This window comes from Somniosus microcephalus, unplaced genomic scaffold, assembly GCF_052327205.1.
Source record: "Somniosus microcephalus isolate GS21.2 unplaced genomic scaffold, FLI_Smic_1.0 scaffold26, whole genome shotgun sequence".
Classification (NCBI taxonomy): Eukaryota; Metazoa; Chordata; class Chondrichthyes; order Squaliformes; family Somniosidae; genus Somniosus; species Somniosus microcephalus.
In genome coordinates, this window is record NW_028225213.1 from 420,710 (window position 1) to 439,493 (window position 18,784).

General features: G+C 49.0%; 2 protein-coding genes across 2 annotated transcripts; both read right to left on the bottom strand.

The window, feature by feature from the left end:
* Positions 1–351: 351 nt before the first annotated feature.
* Positions 352–8,283, bottom strand: LOC147083894 (uncharacterized). Its single transcript, XM_085980069.1, has 3 exons — positions 8,189–8,283; positions 7,579–7,664; positions 352–2,166 (listed from the first exon to the last, which is right to left on the bottom strand). The coding sequence occupies exon 3, from the start codon at positions 2,154–2,156 to the stop codon at positions 1,158–1,160; it is 999 nt and encodes a 332-aa protein (XP_085836195.1). The 5' UTR covers positions 2,157–2,166; positions 7,579–7,664; positions 8,189–8,283; the 3' UTR covers positions 352–1,157.
* An 8,028-nt stretch (positions 8,284–16,311) lies between these two features.
* LOC147083895 (uncharacterized) lies at positions 16,312–18,533 on the bottom strand. Its single transcript, XM_085980073.1, has one exon. It carries the CDS (start codon positions 18,465–18,467, stop codon positions 17,097–17,099), a length of 1,371 nt encoding a protein of 456 aa, XP_085836199.1. The 5' UTR covers positions 18,468–18,533; the 3' UTR covers positions 16,312–17,096.
* Between the last annotated feature and the right edge of the window lie 251 nt (positions 18,534–18,784).

Here is an 18,784-nt window from a genome sequence, read left to right on the forward strand (position 1 = left end):
AGAGCGCTGCATAACACAGATCGGGTGATAATTCCCTCAATCTGGAGAATAGAAGTACAGTGGATTCGCGCGCGACCTTCTCGAGTCTGTTCCAACTGACAACGGCTTACGTGGCCTGTTCTTATACACAAGCTTGGTTACCGCTCAGGAAATGGGATTGTTTGGGCCCGTCTGTTGACCGCCTCCTGAACTCCTGCTAATTCAGGCAATTTAGTCCATCTATGACCAGACTATAACCACAAGCCCATCTGGTTATCACACCTATACGGTCCGTGAGGTTATTATCAGATTCACACCCAGACGTTGTGCCTTCACTTGTCTGGCACTTCATCCCATAACACGGGTACAGGGGCTCAGTAATGTTTCATTCATCAGAAAAAGACAAAGTACAACAACATACTGGTCAGCTTAACAGAATCTCATCATATTTATGGGGCCATCAATATAAAAGGCACTAATAAATCCAGGAGGGAATTCAGGAGAAACTTCTTTACCCAGAGAGTGATGAGAATGTGGAACTCACTCCCACAAGGAGTAGTTGAGGCCAAATGGTATAGATGTATTTAAGGAGAAGCCAGATAAACATAGGAGGATATGTCAGAGGAGGCTCGTGTGGAGCATAAACCCCGGCATGGACCAATTGGGCCGAATGGCCTGTTTCTGTGCTGTACATTCGAAGTAATAACATGAACAGTCCACCGGCGCGCTCGAGGCCTTCCGTGACCGGTGGGTACCGGAGGGATTGGCGTGCATCATCACCACCGAAAATAGAATTTTAATTTAATTTAAGTTTCCTTTAAACTTTTTTTTGTTATGTTACAGGTTTTATTGGTTGTGATGGTTGACTTTTAATAGGCAATTGCCTGTGATAAGGAGAAAAACAAAAATAACATTAACAGTGAAATCAAGGGAATCATCAGCACAACAGATTGAAAGATTAAACAATAGTACAACATTTATAAAACATTCATCCATTCCACGTTCATGTCTCCCCAGCTGTCTGCAGGGCCCTGCGCTACAGAACAGTGTGAACTCGCTGGTGTCTCAGCAGGTGATTGGAGCTTTTAAAGCTCTTCCCACAGTCAGAACATGTAAACGCTCTCTCATCAGTGTGAACTTGCTGGTGTCTGGTCAGAGCCCTGGAGCTTTTAAAACTCTTACCAGTCAGAACATGTAAACGGTCTCTGATCTGTGTGAACAAGCTGGTGTTGCTTCATGTCCCGGGAGTATTTAAAGCTCTTCCCATAGTCAGAACATGTAAACGGCCTCTCATCAGTGTGAACAAGCTGGTGTGTAGTCAGAGCCCCGGATCTTTTAAAGCTCTTCCCACAGTCAGAACATTTAAAGGGTCTCTCATCAGTGTGAACAAGCTGGTGTGTCAGCAAGTTAGATGAATCAGTGAATCCCTTCCCACACACAGAGCAGGGAAATGGCCTCTCCCCAGTGTGAACTCGCTGGTGTTTGGTCAGAGCCCCGGAGCTTTTAAAACTCTTACCACAGTCAGAACATGTAAACGGTCTCTCATCAGTGTGAACAAGCTGGTGTGTCAGCAGGGTAGATGAATCAGCGAATCCCTTCCCACACACAGAGCAGTGAAATGGCCTCTCCCCGGTGTGAACTTGCTGGTGACTGGTCAGAACCCTGGAGCTTTTAAAACTCTTCCCACAGTTGGAACATGTAAACGGTCTTTCATCAGTGTGGACAAGCTGGTGTTCCTGCAGATCCCTGGAGAATTTGAAGCTCTTCCCACAGTCGGAACATTGAAACGGTTTCTCATCAGTGTGAACTCTCTGGTGTCTCAGCAGGTGGGATGTGCAAGTGAATCCCTTCCCACACACGGAGCAGGTGAACGGACTGTCCCCAGGGTGACTGTGCGGATGAACTTCTGATGTAGACGGGGAACTGAATCCCTTCCCGCTGTCCCCACCTTTACCCGGTTTCTCCCCGGTGTGACGGTGCACGTGTCTCACCAGGTCAGGCGGTCGGCTGAATCCGAGTCCACGCACGGAACACGTGTGCGGTTTGTCTGCGCTGCAATCGCTGCTCTCTCCTTCCATGTGCAAAGGCCGATGATATTCAGGTCCTGATGAATTGAGCGACTCTGTCAGATCCTGACGTGATGTTTGGTCTGAGCTTCCTGTCTGTAAATGCTCCATTTCTAAAACCCTGTAAAAGGAGTGTAGAAAGGGGTAAGAGGGAGAATGTTGTCTCATGTCCCCCTTTCCCAGCCCAGGGGCAGTGAAGCTGATTTTCAGGCCCCAGCTGCTGCACAGGTTGGTTGAAAGGATCAACAGTAATGGCGGCTGCAATTCCCACAAGCCCCGGCGCTCCAGAAAGCGCTCCAGCCGCCGCGCTGAGTTGTGGCTGACACCACGCAGCGCCCCATGGCCCCGCCCTCTCCTGTTCCACAGGCGCCCGGCCCGCACCGCGCATGCTCAGCACACACCCTGGGCCCCTGTCAATCATCCTCCTCCGCGCCTGCGCGCTGGGCCCCTGAGCTCCAGGCTGCCGCACGGGGCTTTCTTTGTAAAGTCGGTGTTGGTGAAGAGCCGCAATCAGTGAGGGAAACATAGAAACATAGAAGATAGGAGCAGGAGTAGGTCATTCGGCCCCTCGAGCCTGCTCCGCCATTCAATGCGATCATGGCTGATCATCCAAATTCAGTACCCTGTTCCTGCTTTCTCCCCATATCCCTTTAGCCTTAAGAAATATATCCAACTCCTTCTTGAATATATTTAATGAATTGGCCTCTACTGCCTTCTGTGGTAGAGAATTCCACAGGTTCACCACTCTCTGGGTGAAGAAATTCCTCCTCAACTCTGTCCTAAATGGCCTACCCCTTATCCTTAGACTGTGACCCCTGGTTCTGGACTCCCCGGCCATCGGGAACATCCTTCCTGCATCTAGTCTGTCTAGTCCTGTTAGAATTTTATAAGTTGCAATGAGATCCCCTCTCATTCTTCTAAACTCCAGCGAGTATAAGCCCAATCGACCCAATCTCTCCTCATACATCAGTGCCTCTCTATTTCTGTATCGTGTAAGAGCAGGGAGGTTCTGCTTGAACTGTACAGAACACCAGTTAGGCCACTGCTAGAGTGCTGCGTGCAGTTCTGGTCGCCCCCATTGCAGGAAAGATGTGACTGCTCGAGACGGGAGATTTACGAGGATGTTGCCAGGACTAGAGAATTTTAGCTACCAGGAAAGATTGGAGAGGCTGGGGTTGTTTTCTTTGGAACAGAGGAGGCTGAGGGGAGACCTAATTGAGGGGTATAAAATTATGAGGGGCCGAGAGAGAGTGGATAGGAAGGACCTATTTCCCTTAGCAGACAGATCAATAACCAGGGGGCACAGATTTAAATTAATTGGTTGGAAGTTTAGAGGGGATTTGAGGGGAAATGTTTTTCACCCAGAGGGTGGTGGGGGTCTGGAACTCACTGCCTGAAAGGCTGGTAGAGGCAGAGACCCTCATCACATTTAAAAAGTACTTGGATATGCACTTGAAGTGCTGTAACCTACAAGACTACGGACCAAGTGCTGGAAAGTGGGATTAGGGTGGATAGCTCTTTGTCGGCCGGCACGGACAAGATGGGCCGAATGGCCTCCTTCTGTGCTGTAAATTTCTATGATTCTATGAATTGTAGTTAAAGGGACAGACACCCCACAAACTCCGTTCCTGAGCCACTGACTCCATCCCTCTCCCTAACATTTGTCTGAGGCTGAACATAGAAACATAGAAGATAGGAGCATTCGGCCCCTCGAGCCCGCTCTGCCATTTAATGAGATCATGGCTGATCATCCAAATTCAGTACCCTGTCCCTGCCTTCTCCCCATACCCCTTGATCCCTTTAGCCTTAAGAAATATATCCAACTCCTTCTTGAATATATTTAATGAATTGGCCTCCACTGCCTTCTGTGGTAGAGAATTCCACAGGTTCACCACTCTCTGGGTGAGGAAATTCCTCCTCATCTCTGTCCTAAATGGTTTACCCCTTATCCTAAGACTGTGACCCCTGGTTCTGGACTCCCCGACCATCGGGAACATCCTTCCTGCATCAAGTCTGTCCAGTCCCGTTAGAATTTTATAAGTTTCGATGAGATCCCCTCTCATTCTTCTAAACTCCAGCAAGTACAAGCCAAATCGACCCAATCTCTCCTCATACATCATTCCTGCCATCCCAGGTATCAGCCTGGTGAATCTTCGCTGCACTCCTTCCATGGCAAGAACATCCTTCCTCAGATAAGGCGACCAAAACTGCACACAATACTCAAGATGTGGTCTCACCAAGGCCCTGTACAACTGCAGCAAGACATCCTTGTTCGTGTACTCAAACCCTCTCGCTACGAAGGCCAACATACCATTTGCCTTCTGAACCGCCTGCTGCACCTGCATGCTTACCTTCAGCAACTGGTGCACAAGGACACCCAGGTTTCGTTGCACTTCCCCATCTCCCAATCTATTGCCATTCAGATAATAATCTGCCTTCCTGTTTTTGACACCAAAATGGATAACCTCGCAATGATCCACGTTATATTGCATCTGCCATGCATCTGCCCAATCACCCAACCTGTCCAAATCATACTGGAGTTTCTCGGCATCCTCCTCGCAGCACACACGCCCACCCAGCTTTGTGTCATCTGCAAACTTGCAGATATTACATCTAGTTCCCTCGTCTAGGTCATTAATATATATTGTGAATAGCTGGGGTCCAAGGACCGATCCCTGCGGTAACACACTAGTCACTGCCTGCCACTCGGAAAAAGACCCGTTTATTCCAACTCTTGGCTTTCTGTCTGCCAACCAGTTCTCTATCCAAGTCAATACCTTGCCCCCAATCCCATGGGCCTTAACTTTACACGCTGTCGAACGCCTTTTGGAAATCCATGTACAACACGTTAACCGCATTGCCCTCATCAACCCTCTCTGTTACCTCATCAAAAAGCTCAATCAGAATCAGAGCGGCCGGGCCCGGTGGACGTGCGGCCAGAGCCCCGGCACCAGGAAACCCAGGGTGCAGCGCCTCCCCCATCCGAGCCGCCGCTTCCCAGTTTCTTCAGCCTGTTCCACCGAATCCGACTCGGGACAAAGGACAGGAGCCAGCCTCCCAGAATGGCCCACGGCCCCGGGGAGCATGCACACTCTCAGCGGGGAAATCAGCCCGTTGGATAGAGCGGTTTCTGGGGTGCGGGGAATTGTGGGTGCTGTGGCCGCCATTAGTCAGCGGCTGTCGTGAAGAGTTTTATTGCAGGTGATGGAAGTCGGTCCCTGGCCGCCTGTGTAGGTCTTTTTGTTGCAGCAGTTTGAGCTGGAGTGGAGATGGAGGAGAAGCTGCTGGGTTTTCGATGGAATCTGGAACAGTACCCATGGATTGGAGGGTTGCTGATGTTACCCCACTATTCAAAAAACGTGGTAGAGAGAAAACGGGGAATTACAGACCGGTAAGCCTGACATCGGTAGTGGGGAAAATGCTAGAGTCCATTATAAAAGATGTAATAGCAGAGCACTTGGAAAACAGTGACAGGATCGGACAAAGTCAACATGGATTTACAAAAGGTAAATCGTGCTTGACTAATCTACTGGAATTTTTTGAGGATGTAACTAATAAAATAGATAAGGGCGAACCAGTGGATGTGGCGTATTTGGACTTTCAGAAGGCTTTCGATAAGGTCCAACGTAAGAGATTAGCGTGTAAAGTTAAGGCACATGGGATTGGGGGGCAAGGTATTGACTTGGATAGAGAACTGGTTGGCAGATAGAAAGCAAAGAGTTGGAATAAACGGGTCTTTTTCCGAGTGGCAGGCAGTGACTAGTGGGGTACTGGAGGGATCGGTCCTTGGGCCCCAGCTATTCACAATATATGTTAATGATCTAGACAAGGGAACTAGATGTAATATCTCCAAATTTGCAGACGACACAAAGCTGGGTTAGCGTGTGTGCTGTGAGGAGGATGCCGAGAAACTACAGGATGATTTGGACAGGTTGGGTGATTGGGCAGAAGCATGGCAAATGCAATATAATGTGGATAAATGTGAGGTTATCCACTTTGGTGTCCAAAACAGGGAGGCAGATTATCATCTGAACGGCAATAGATTGGGAGAAGGGGAAGTGCAACAAGACCTGGGTGTCCTTGTGCACCAGTCGCTGAAGGTAAACATGCAGGTGCAGCAGGCGGTTAAGAAGGCAAATGGTATGTTGGCCTTCAGAGCGAGAGGGTTTGAGTACAGGAACAAGGATGTCTTGCTGCAGTTGTGCAGGGCCTTGGTGAGACCACATCCTGAGTATTGTGTGCAGTTTTGGTCGCCTTATCTGAGGAAGGATATTCTTGCCATGGAAGGAGTGCAGCGACGATTCACCAGGCTGATACCTGGGATGGCAGGAATGATGTATGAGGAGCGATTGGGTCGATTGGGCTTGTACTCGCTGCAGTTTAGAAGAATGAGAGGGGATCTCATTGAAATTTATAAAATTCTGGCAGGACTGGACAGACTGGATGCAGGGAGGATGTTCCCGATGGTCGGGGAATCCAGAACCAGGGGTCACAGTCTAAGGATCAGGGGTAGGCTTTTTAGGACAGAAATGAGGAGGAATTTCTTCACCAAGACAGTGGTGAACCTGTGGAATTCTGTACCACAGAAGGCAGTAGAGGCCAATTCATTAAATATATTCAAGAAGGAGTTGGATATATTTCTTAAGGCTAAAGGGATCAAGGGATATGGGGAGAAAGCAGGGACCGGGTACTGCACTTAGATGATCAGCCATGATCGCATTGAATGGCGGAGCAGGCTCGAGGGGCCGAATGGCCTACTCCTGCTCCTATCTTCTATGTTTCTATCTCTTATGCGGGACCTTATCGAAAGCCTTCTGAAAGTCCAAATGCACCACATCCACTGGTTCTCCCTTATCTATTTTACCAGTTACATCCTCAAAAAATTCCAGTAGATTAGTCAAGCACGATTTACCTTTTGTAAATCCATGTTGACTTTGTCCGATCCGGTCACTGTTTTCCAAGTGCTCTGCTATTACATCTTTTATAATGGACTCTAGCATTTTCCCCACTACCGATGTCAGGCTTACCGGTCTGTAATTCCCCGTTTTCTCTCTACCACCTTTTTTGAACAGTGGGGTAACATTAGCTACCCGCCAATCCATGGGAACTGTTCCAGAGTCTATCGAATTTTGGAAGATGACCAGCAATGCATCTACTATTTCTCGGGCCACTTCCTTAAGTACCCCAGGATGTAGATTATCTTCTATGTTTCTATGTATTCAATCTTTCCTTGTAGCTGAAATTCTCTAGTCCTGGCAACATCCTTGTAAATCTCCCGTCTCGAGCAGTCACACCTTTCCTGCAATGGGGCGAGCAGAACTGCATGCAGCACTCTAGCCGGTGGCCCGACTGGTGTTTTGTACAGTTCAAGCAGAACCTCCCTGCTCTTACATGATACAGAAAGAAAGAGGCACTGCCCCTTTAAATACCTGGGGGGGCACCCATTCCCCTTTAAATGGCCAAGCAATTGTTTTTGTTGAAAAGGGGCCGCAGTCCCCTTTGACTCACCCCCCCACCCACCACAAATACTCACGAGAGAGAGAGGAGGAAGAATGCTGGTCTTTGTCCCTTTAAAAGTGGCTGCCCACCAAAATGTTCACAGCACCACGACTCTTTGTTCTGGATAAAAGTCGAAAAGAGAAAAGGTTCACTTATTTTTAAATGAATGCAGTTGATGAATAGCCTTGCAATAAAGGTAATGCAAAGGAATAAACACTCACAAGCTGGGTTTTTTTTCCAGCCCCTCCTCCCCTTCCCTTTAACAGCTCCTGCAGACAATGAAAGCAGGAAAGCGGCCTGCAGCCCACTGAGGTCCCGCCCCCCTCCCTCCCGCGCCTCCATTGGTTGGAGGACCGTCAGCCCGCCCGGTCCTCCCAGCGTTTTCCGCGCTCCTGATTGGCGGGCGCCTCGCGTCAATCACCCCCCTCCGATTACGCGATGACGCCAGCACGCAACGCCCAAGGGTCGGTTGGATCGGCGCACGCCACCGCAGGGCCTCCGAGAGGCAGACGGAAGGCCGGGCCTGGGGAAGAGGCGGAATCAGCGGCCGGGGTAAAGTCAAGTGTTCGGGAATCGATTTAAATCGAGGTGAGGGGGGGGAGCGGAGACCGAGATTATAAAGTAAAATACGAGAAAAACCAAACCTGAGAATCGGGCGGGCGGGACCTCCGCGGAATCCAAACGGAGCTGCGCGGGGTGGCGGAGTGAGCCGGAGCAATGTGATTCTGACTGACGGGAGCGCTGACCAATAGGAAGAGGGCTGAGGTGGGAGGACTGACCTGGGCGGCCTGGTCCTCCAACCAATGGCGGCGCGGCTAGGGGGCGGGACCTTCCTCCCCGGCGCTGAGGCTGGGGCTTGATTGTGATGTCATCAGAGGAAGAGGCCCAATCAGGTGGCTGGAGGCCGGCCCGGGCCTGCGACTGACGGGAGCGCTGACCAATAGGAAGAGGGCTGAGCTGGGCCGACTGAACTGGGCGGCCTGGTCCTCCAACCAATGGCGGCGCAGCAAGGGGGCGGGGCCTCCTCTCCAGCTCAGGTGCGCTGGGGCCGATTGTGACGCGCTGTCCCCAGGTGAGAGCAGCTCAGTCAGCACAGAGCTGGGGCTGGAATCTGGGAGAGGGGCCGCAGGCAGCGGGCCTGGCAAAGGGGCACAAGCTTCACAATACAAGCTGCTTTCAAATGCACAATTGTTTCCTACAGACAGCCTTGGTCACTCTGCAAAAAAAACACTTTAACAATTCATCATAACTCCCCTGCTTTAGGAGAGGGGTAGAGTGCAAAAAGCAAGGAAGTTATGATGAAACTGTGTAAAAGACTGGAGTCAGCTGTGGCTCAGTGGATAGCAGAGTCAGAAGGTTGTGGGTTCAAATCCCGCTCCAGGGACTTGAGCACATAAAGCGAGGCTGACACTCCAGTGCGGTGTTGAGGGAGCGCCACACTGTCGGAGGGGCAGTACTGAGGGAGCGCCGCACTGTCGGAGGGGCAGTACTGAGGGAGTGCCGCACTGTCGGAGGGGCAGTACTGAGGGAGCGCCGCACTGTCGGAGGGGCAATGCTGAGGGAGTGCCGCACTGTCGGAGGGGCAGTACTGAGGGAGCGCCGCACTGTCGGAGGGGCGGTACTGAGGGAGCGCCACACTGTCGGGGGAACAGTACTGAGGGAGCGTCGCACTGTCGGAGGGTCAGTACTGAGGGAGCGCCACACTGTCGGAGGGGCAGTACTGAGGGAGCGCCGCACTGTCGGGGGAACAGTACTGAGGGAGCGTCGCACTGTCGGAGGGTCAGTACTGAGGGAGCGCCGCACTGTCGGAGGGGCGGTACTGAGGGAGCGCCGCACTGTCGGAGAGGCAGTACTGAGGGAGCACTGCACTGTCGGAGGGTCAGTACTGAGGGAGCGCCGCAGTGTCGTTAGGGGCAGTACTGAGGGAGCGCCGCACTGTCGGAGGGGCAGTACTGAGGGAGCGCCGCACTGTCGGAGGGGCAGTGCTGAGGGAGTGCCGCACTGTCGGAGCGACAGTACTGAGGGAGCGCCGCACTGTCGGAGGGGCCGTAATGAAAGAGCGCTGCAGTGGCGAAGGTGCTGTCTTACGGATGAGATGTTAAACCGAGGCCCCCGTCTGCCCCCTCAGGTGGACATAAAAGATCCCGTGGTGCTATTTCGAAGAAGTTATCCCCGGTGTTTTGAGCCCAATATTTATCCCTCAATCAACATGATGAAGACGCAGATTATCTGGTCATGATCACATTGCTGTTTGTGGGAGCTTGCTGTGCACAAATTGGTTGCCGCGTTTCCCACATTACAACAGTGACTGCACTTCAAAAAGTACTTCATTGGTGTAAAGCGCTTTGGGGTATCCGGTGATCATGAAAGGCAGTTAACAAGGCAAATGGTATGCTGGCCTTCATTACAAGAGGATTTGAGTACAGGAGTAAAGAAGTCTTACTCCAATTATATCTTCTTCTTAGGCAGTCCCTCGGAACCGAGGATAACTTGCTTACACATTAAAAATGAGTTCTCAGGTGACTGATGAGTCCACACAGGTGGGGCAGATGGTGGTTGAAGGGGCGGGTGGGTGGGGTGCTTGGGTTGATGTGCACCCCTTGCGCTGCCTGCGCTTGGCTTCTGCTTGCTCCCGGCGAAGAGACTCGAGGTGTTCGGCGCCTTCCCAGATGCGGTCTTGGGCCAGGGATTCCCAGGTGTCAGAGGGGATGTTGCACCTTTTCAAGGAGGCTTTGAGTGTGTCCTTGAAGGGTTTCCTCTGCCCACCTGGGGCTCTCTTGCCGTGCCGGAGCTCTGAGTAGAGCGCTTGTTTTGGGAGTCTCGTATCGGGCATGCGGACAATGTGACCCGTCCATCGGAGCTGATCGAGCGTGGTCAAAGCTTCGATGCTAGAGTCCATTATAAAAGATGTAATAGCAGAGCACTTGGAAAGCAGTGACAGGATCGGACAAAGTCAACATGGATTTACAAAAGGTAAATCACGCTTGACTAATCCACTGGAATTTTTTGAGGATGTAACTGGTAAAATAGATAAGGGAGAACCAGTGGATGTGGTGTATTTGGACTTTCAAATGGCTTTCGATAAGGTCGCGCATAAGAGATTAGCATGCAAAATTAAGGCACATGGGATTGGGGGCAAGGTATTGACTTGGATAGAGAACTGGTTGGCGGACAGAAAGCGAAGAGTTGGAATAAACGGGTCGTTTTCCGAGTGGCAGGCAGTGACTAGTGGGGTACCGCAGGGATCGGTCCTTGGACCCCAGCTATTCACAATATATATTAATGATCTGGACGAGGGAATTGGATGTAATATCTCCAAATTTGCAGACGACACAAAGCTGGGTGGGAGGGTATGCTGCGAGGAGGATGTCATGAAACTCCAGTACGATTTGGACAGGTTGGGTGATTGGGCAGAAACATGGCAAATGCACTATAATGTGGATAAATGTGAGGTTATCCACTTTGGTGGCAACAACAGGAAGGCAGATTATTATCTGAATGGCAATAGATTGGGAGAAGGGGAAGTGCAAAGAGACCAGGGTGTCCTTGTGCACCAGTCGCTGAAGGTAAGCATGCAGGTGCAGCAGGCGGTTAAGAAGGCAAATGGTATGTTGGCCTTCGTAGCGAGAGGGTTTGAGTACAGGAACAAGGATGTCTTGCTGCAGTTGTACAGGGCCTTGGTGAGACCGCACCTTGAGTATTGTGTGCAGTTTTGGTCGCTTTATCTGAGGAAGGATGTTCTTGCCATGGAGGGAGTGCAGCGAAGATTCACCAGGCTGATACCTGGGATGGCAGGAATGACGTATGAGGAGAGATTGTGTTGATTGGGCTTATACTCACTGGAATTTAGAAGATTGAGAGGGGATCTCATCGAAACCTATAAAATTCTGTCAGGCCTGGACAGACTAGATGTTGGAAGGATGTTCCTGATGGTCGGGGAGTCCAGAACCAGGGGTCACAGTCTAAGGATAAGGGGTAGGACATTTAGGACTGAAATGAGGAGGAATTTCTTCACCCAGAGAGTGGTGAACCTGTGGAATTCTCTGCCACAGAGGGCGGTGGAGGCTAGTTCATTAAATATATTCAAGAAAGAGTTGGATATATTTCTTAAGGCTAAAGGGATCAAGGGATATGGGGAGAAGGCAGGGACAGGGTACTGAATTTGAATGATCAGCCATGATCTCATTGAATGGCGGAGCAGGCTCGAGGGGCCGAATGGCCTACTCCTGCTCCTATCTTCTATGTTTCTATGTTAGCCTGAGCGCGAACACGGACGTTGGTGCGTCTATCCTGCCAATGAATTTGCAGGATCTTGCGGAGGCAGCGTTGGTGGTACCTCTCCAGTGCACCTCAAATCACTGGAGAGGTACCACCAACGCTGTCTCCAATTATATAGGGCCTTGGTGAGACCACACCTGGAGTACTGTGTACAATTTTGGTCTCCTTACCTAAGGAAGGATATACTTGCCATAGAGGGAGTGCAACGAAGGTTCACGAGATTGATTCCTGGGATGGCGGGACTGTCGTATGAGAAGAGATTGTGTAAACTAGGCCTGTATTCTCTTGAATCCAGAAGAATGAGAGGGGATCTCATTGAAGCATACACAATTATTACAGGGCTTGATGGGGTGGATGCTGGGGGAATGTTTCCCTTGGCTGGGGAGTGCAGAACCAGGGGCCACAGCCTCAGGATAAAGGGTAGGCCATTCAGGACTGAGATGAGAAGAAATTTCTTCACAGAGGGTGGTGAATCTTTGGAATTCTCTACCCCAGATATTCAAAACAGAGGTCTATATATTTCTGACTAGTAAGGGCATCAAGGGATATGGCGATAGGGCCGGTGAATGGAGTTGAGGCAGAAGATCAGCCATGATCTCATTGAATGGTGGAGCAGGCTCGAGGGGCCGAATGGCCGACTCCTGCTCCTATTACTTATGTTCTTTTAAGTGCAAGTCTTTCTTTCTTTCTTATTGTGTCCAATTCTGGGCACCGCACTTTAGGAAGAATGTGAAGGCCTTGGAGAGGCTGCAGAAAAGATTTACCAGAATGGTTCCAGGAATGAGGGACTTCAGTTATGTGGAGAGACTGGAGAAGCTGGGGTTGTTCTCCTCGGAGCAGAGAAGGTTGACAGGAGATTTGATGGAGGTGTTCAAAATCGTGAGGGGGTCTGGACAGAGTAGAATGAGGGAAACTGTTCCCATTGGCGGAAGGCTCGAGAACCAGAGGACACAGATTTAAGGTGATTGTCAGAAGGTCCAAAGGCTCCTCACAGCTTACTGTCCCACCTAGCTTTGTATCATCAGCAAACTTGGATACATTACACTCGGTCCCTTCATCTAGGTGATCAATATAGATTGTAAATAGCTGAGGCCCCAACACTGATCCACGCGGCACCCCACTAGATACAGCCTGCCAACCTGAAAAAGATCTGTTTATCCCTGCTCTCTGTTTTCAGTCCATTAACCAATCGTCTATCCATGCTACTATATTACCCCCAACCCCATGAGCCCTAATCTTGTGTAATAACCTTTTATGTGGCACCTTATCGAATGCCTTTTGGAAATCCAAATATACTACATCCACTGGTTCCCCTCTATCTACCCTGCTAGTTACATCCTCAAAAAACTTTAATAAATTTGTCAAACACGATTTCCTTTTCATAAAACCATGTTGACTCTGCCTAATCATGTTATGATTTTCTAAGTGACTTGATACCACTTCCTTAACAATGGATTCCAGCATTTTCCCGATGATTGATGTAGCTTTCAAAAGCTGTTATAATAATGTGTCCGTGACTACACAAACCACTCTGGGTCCAGGTATATTGTGTATCAGTAAAACAGTCCGTGACTACACAAACCACTCTGGGTCCAGGTATATTGTGTATCAGTAAAACAGTCCATGACTACACAAACCACTCTGGGTCCAGGTATATTGTGTATCAGTAAAACAGTCCATGACTACACAAACCACTCTGGGTCCAGGTATATTGTGTATCAGTAAAACAGTCCGTGACTACACAAACCACTCTGGGTCCAGGTATATTGTGTATCAGTAAAACAGTCCATGACTACACAAACCACTCTGGGTCCAGGTATATTGTGTATCAGTAAAACAGTCTGTGACTACACAAACCACTCTGGGTCCAGGTATATTGTGTATCAGTAAAACAGTCCGTGACTACACAAACCACTCTGGGTCCAGGTATATTGTGTATCAGTAAAACAGTCCGTGACTACACAAACCACTCTGGGTCCAGGTATATCGTGTATCAGTAAAACAGTCCGTGACTACACAAACCACTCTGGGTACAGGTATATTGTGTATCAGTAAAACAGTCCGTGACTACACAAACCACTCTGGGTACAGGTATATTGTGTATCAGTAAAACAGTCCATGACTACACAAACCATTCTGGGTACAGGTATATTGTGTATCAGTAAAACAGTCCATGACTACACAAACCACTCTGGGTCCAGGTATATTGTGTAATCAGTAAAACAGTCCGTGACTGCACAAACCACTCTGGGTACAGGTATATTGTGTATCAGTAAAACAGTCCGTGACTACACAAACCGCTCTGGGTACAGGTATATTGTGTATCAGTAAAACAGTCCGTGACTACACAAACCACTCTGGGTCCAGGTATATTGTGTATCAGTAAAACAGTCCGTGACTACACAAACCACTCTGGGTACAGGTATATTGTGTATCAGTAAAACAGTCCATGACTACACAAACCATTCTGGGTACAGGTATATTGTGTATCAGTAAAACAGTCCGTGACTACACAAACCACTCTGGGTCCAGGTATATTGTGTAATCAGTAAAACAGTCCGTGACTACACAAACCACTCTGGGTCCAGGTATATTGTGTATCAGTAAAACAGTCCGTGACTACACAAACCACTCTGGGTACAGGTATATTGTGTATCAGTAAAACAGTCCATGACTACACAAACCATTCTGGGTACAGGTATATTGTGTATCAGTAAAACAGTCCGTGACTACACAAACCACTCTGGGTCCAGGTATATTGTGTATCAGTAAAACAGTCCATGACTACACAAACCACTCTGGGTCCAGGTATATTGTGTATCAGTAAAACAGTCCGTGACTACACAAACCACTCTGGGTACAGGTATATTGTCTATCAGTAAAACAGTCCATGACTACACAAACCACTCTGGGTCCAGGTATATTGTGTATCAGTAAAACAGTCCGTGACTACACAAACCACTCTGGGTACAGGTATATTGTCTATCAGTAAAACAGTCCATGACTACACAAACCACTCTGGGTCCAGGTATATTGTGTATCAGTAAAACAGTCCGTGACTACACAAACCACTCTGGGTCCAGGTATATTGTGTATCAGTAAAACAGTCCATGACTACACAAACCACTCTGGGTACAGGTATATTGTGTATCAGTAAAACAGTCCATGACTACACAAACCACTCTGGGTACAGGTATATTGTGTATCAGTAAAACAGTCCGTGACTACACAAAGCACTCTGGGTCCAGGTATATTGTGTATCAGTAAAACAGGTTTATTAAGCATTAAACATCGGTACAAAGAAGTAGTACTTAACAAGAAGATAATCACAGTCTGTTCGTTCAAACCCCGGCGTTCCTTCCGAGTGAGCGCGGCGCAAGTCTCCTGATGTATCTTGCTGTGTTTCATTGACCCATGCGCGCTTCCTTGGGATCTTGCTGTGTTCTGTTGACCGAAGCTCCTATCAATCTCTGGTTACACGGTGCGCGCTTTCGATGTTCAAAACCTGTATCTTTCTACCCTTTTCCCTCTCGTTTTGCCTACGTGGCAGTAATTAACCCTCTAACACCTGGTAAAAAGTCTTGCTCCCTCGTTACCCATCTTATGACCTTGTTTGATCCTTCTGACTTTTTCTCTCTGCATAACAAAGTACCCTTATCTCAGATCTTCACTTTTCACAGAACACTTCCTAGAATGTTGACGACACAGTCGGTCCATCCGATAGCTGGACCAATGAAGGACGTCTCCAACTCTTATCTATCTCTCTAGTTTTTATCTCTTTAAGCATAATATTGCTGAATTCCTCGTCTCCATAAACTTAGCACAACATTCCATTACTTCAGTAATTTTAAACAGAGGTTTTTAGTCAGGTTGGCATAATCCCATCCTGCTTTGCTCTCAGCCATTCTCCATTTTATACAGGCTTTTAGGATCTTAACATACAATTTCACATATTATAGTTATATTAGAATGGTTATCGAATCTTAATAATGTTTACTAAATCCTACAGGTACACCCTATCCTACATATCCCCACCTTGAGGGCGAGGCATTTGCCGACCCCTCAAAACTAAAATCTTACATGTGGATTATTTTTCTTCCGTTTATGTAACTCTAACATGTTCTGGGCTGTGATCATATTTAAATGGGATTGGGCATTGGACTTTAGGTGTTTCAGGTAGCAGGTGTAGAATAGTAAGCACATCATTACTACAAGTTGGGATATGACCAGTACATGGGAAATTATCCTAATCCAATGAGGAATTTCCATGTTTGTCCCTATGTTGTCTTATTAGTCCTAACAATTTTTGACTCCCTACCTTGTGACGTTTGTGTTTAACTGGGTAGATCTTAAACAAACTTCTGATCTTACATAGTTCAAAGTTTTACTACATGGGTTACATATCTCAAATACAAAATCATTACAAGTTGGAGAACAACCAGAGCGTGTGAAATAATACGAGCCCAAGGGCATGCTGATGTATTAAGCCCAATATCCCACCAGTGTGTGTTGTCCCTTATGCTTTCAATTTCAATATCTATTCTCTAGTTGTCTTGCTCCAAAACATAAAAAATGCTTTAGGGAGGAGTTCAGTCGTATCATGAGCTCACTGAAACCCTCAACCAATAGGGGAATGTCGGGTCTGAATTGTGCCACATAACTGTGCAGCTCGTACTTAAAAACGTGTTGGTTGATGGGACAGGTCCTGTTAGACCCGTAAAGCATGGTAGTTGTGGTGGTAGTGACACAGGAGGCACCACCAAAATCACCTCATACTGGATTCGTACTGGTTTTTCCCACGCTCTGTTACCTACAAAACACAATTATTACAGTCACAGTTAAATTCAGTCTCACAATCATTTCAAGCGACATTACAGTTTCACATCTACTTCCTGATCTTTCAAGTCGAGAGCCATTCTCGCTTCCGTTTTTCAAAATAGCGGCCACGGGATCTTTTACACCCACCTGAGAGGGCAGACGGGGCAGCGGTTTAACGTCGCATCCGAAAGATGGCACCTCTGACAGAGCAGCTCTCCCTCAGTACTGCCCTGGAGTGTCAGCCTAGATTACGTGCTCAAGTCTCCAGAGTGGGACTCAAACCCACGACCTTCTGACTCGAGAGGTGAGAGTGTCGCCCACTGAGCCGAGGCTGACCCCTCTTAAACTCCAGCCTAGTTACTGGGGTTATCAGCATCTTCAAACCGCCCCCGTAATTGCCATTATTAACACAGAACAGTCCTTCATGTGATTGACAGCAGAATGGGACCAGTGCACTCAGGTGTGAACTCGCTGGTGTCTCAGCAGGTGAGATGACCTGGTGAATCGCTTTTCACAGACTGAGCAGGGGAACGGCCTCTTCCCGGTGTGGGTGAACTGGTGTTTCCGAAGATCGGATGAGTGCCTAAACCTCTTCCCACAGTGAGAGCAGCTGAACGGCCTCTCCCCGCTGTGGATGTGTCGATGCATCTTCAGGTCCTTTGAGCATTTGAAACTCTTGTCGCAGTCGGAACATTTAAACGGCCTCTTGTCAGTGTGAACCAGCTGGTGTTCCCGCAGAGTGGAGGGACGAGTGAATCCTTTCCCGCACTCGGAGCAGGAGAATGGCCTCTCGTCAGTGTGAACTCGGTGTTCCCGCAGGGTGGAGGGACGAGCGAATCCTTTCCCGCACTCGGAGCAGGTGAATGGCCGCTCGTCATTGTGAACTCGCTGGTGCAGCCGCAGAGAGGAGGGATGAGTGAATCCTTTCCCGCACTCTGAGCAGGAGAACGGCCTCTCGTCAGTGTGAACCAGCTGGTGTCTCAGCAGGGTGGAGGAGAGAGTGAATCCCTTCCCACACACAGAGCAGGTGAACGGCCTCTCCCCGGTGTGAACACGCTCGTGTATCAACAGTTGGCAAGACTGGTTAAACCTCTTTTCACAGTGAGAGCAGGCGAATGGCTTCTCCCCGGTGTGAACTTGCCGGTGTCTCAGCAGGGCGGATTGTTGAGTGAATCCCTTCCCGCACACGGAGCAGGTGAACGGTCTCTCCCCGGTGTGAACTCGCTGGTGTGTCTGCAGGGAGAATGAACGACTGAATCCCTTCCCGCACTCGGAGCAGGTGAACGGCCTCTCCCCGGTGTGAACTCGCTGGTGTGTCTGCAGGGCGGATTGTTGAGTGAATCCCTTCCCGCACACTGAGCAGTTGAACGACCTCTCCCCAGTGTGAACTCGCTGGTGTGTCAGCATGTTGGATGACTGAGTGAATCCCTTCCCGCACTCAGAGCAGGTGAACGGCCTCTCCCCGGTGTGAACTCGCTGGTGTGTCAGCAGGTCGGATTGTTGAGTGAATCGCTTCTCGCACACGGAGCAGGTGAACGGCCTCTCCCCGGTGTGAACTCGCTGGTGTGCCCGCAGGGAGCCTGAATGAGTGAATCTCTTCCCGCACACGGAGCAAGTGAACGGCCATTTCACAGAGTGACTGCGTTGATGAGTCTCCAGCTCGGAAAGGCAACTGAATCCCTTCCCACATTCCCGACATTTGCACGGATTCTCCTTGCTTTGTTTACACTTGTGCCTCCCCAGGCTGCACTTTCGGGTGAATCCACGTCCACACACAAGACACGTGTGCAGTTTGCCCGCATTCTGATTGCTGCTTTCCACTTCCATATGGCGATGATATTCAGGTCCTGATGAATCGAGTGACTCTGTCAGATCTTCGTGCGAAGTTTGCGTTAAGCTGCCCGACTGCAATTCCTCCCCTTGCAAGAGACAGTAAAACAAGTTTATATAAGTAATTAATGTAAATACAGGAGAGAAAATAAAGAAAGACTGGCCTTTATACAGCGCCTTTCACGATCAACGGTTTTACAGCCAATGAAATACTTTTTGACGTGTAGTCGCTGTTGTAATGTGGGAAACACTGCAGCCAATTTGCATGATAAATAATGGCCAGGACACCAGGGATAACTCTCCTGCCCTTCTTC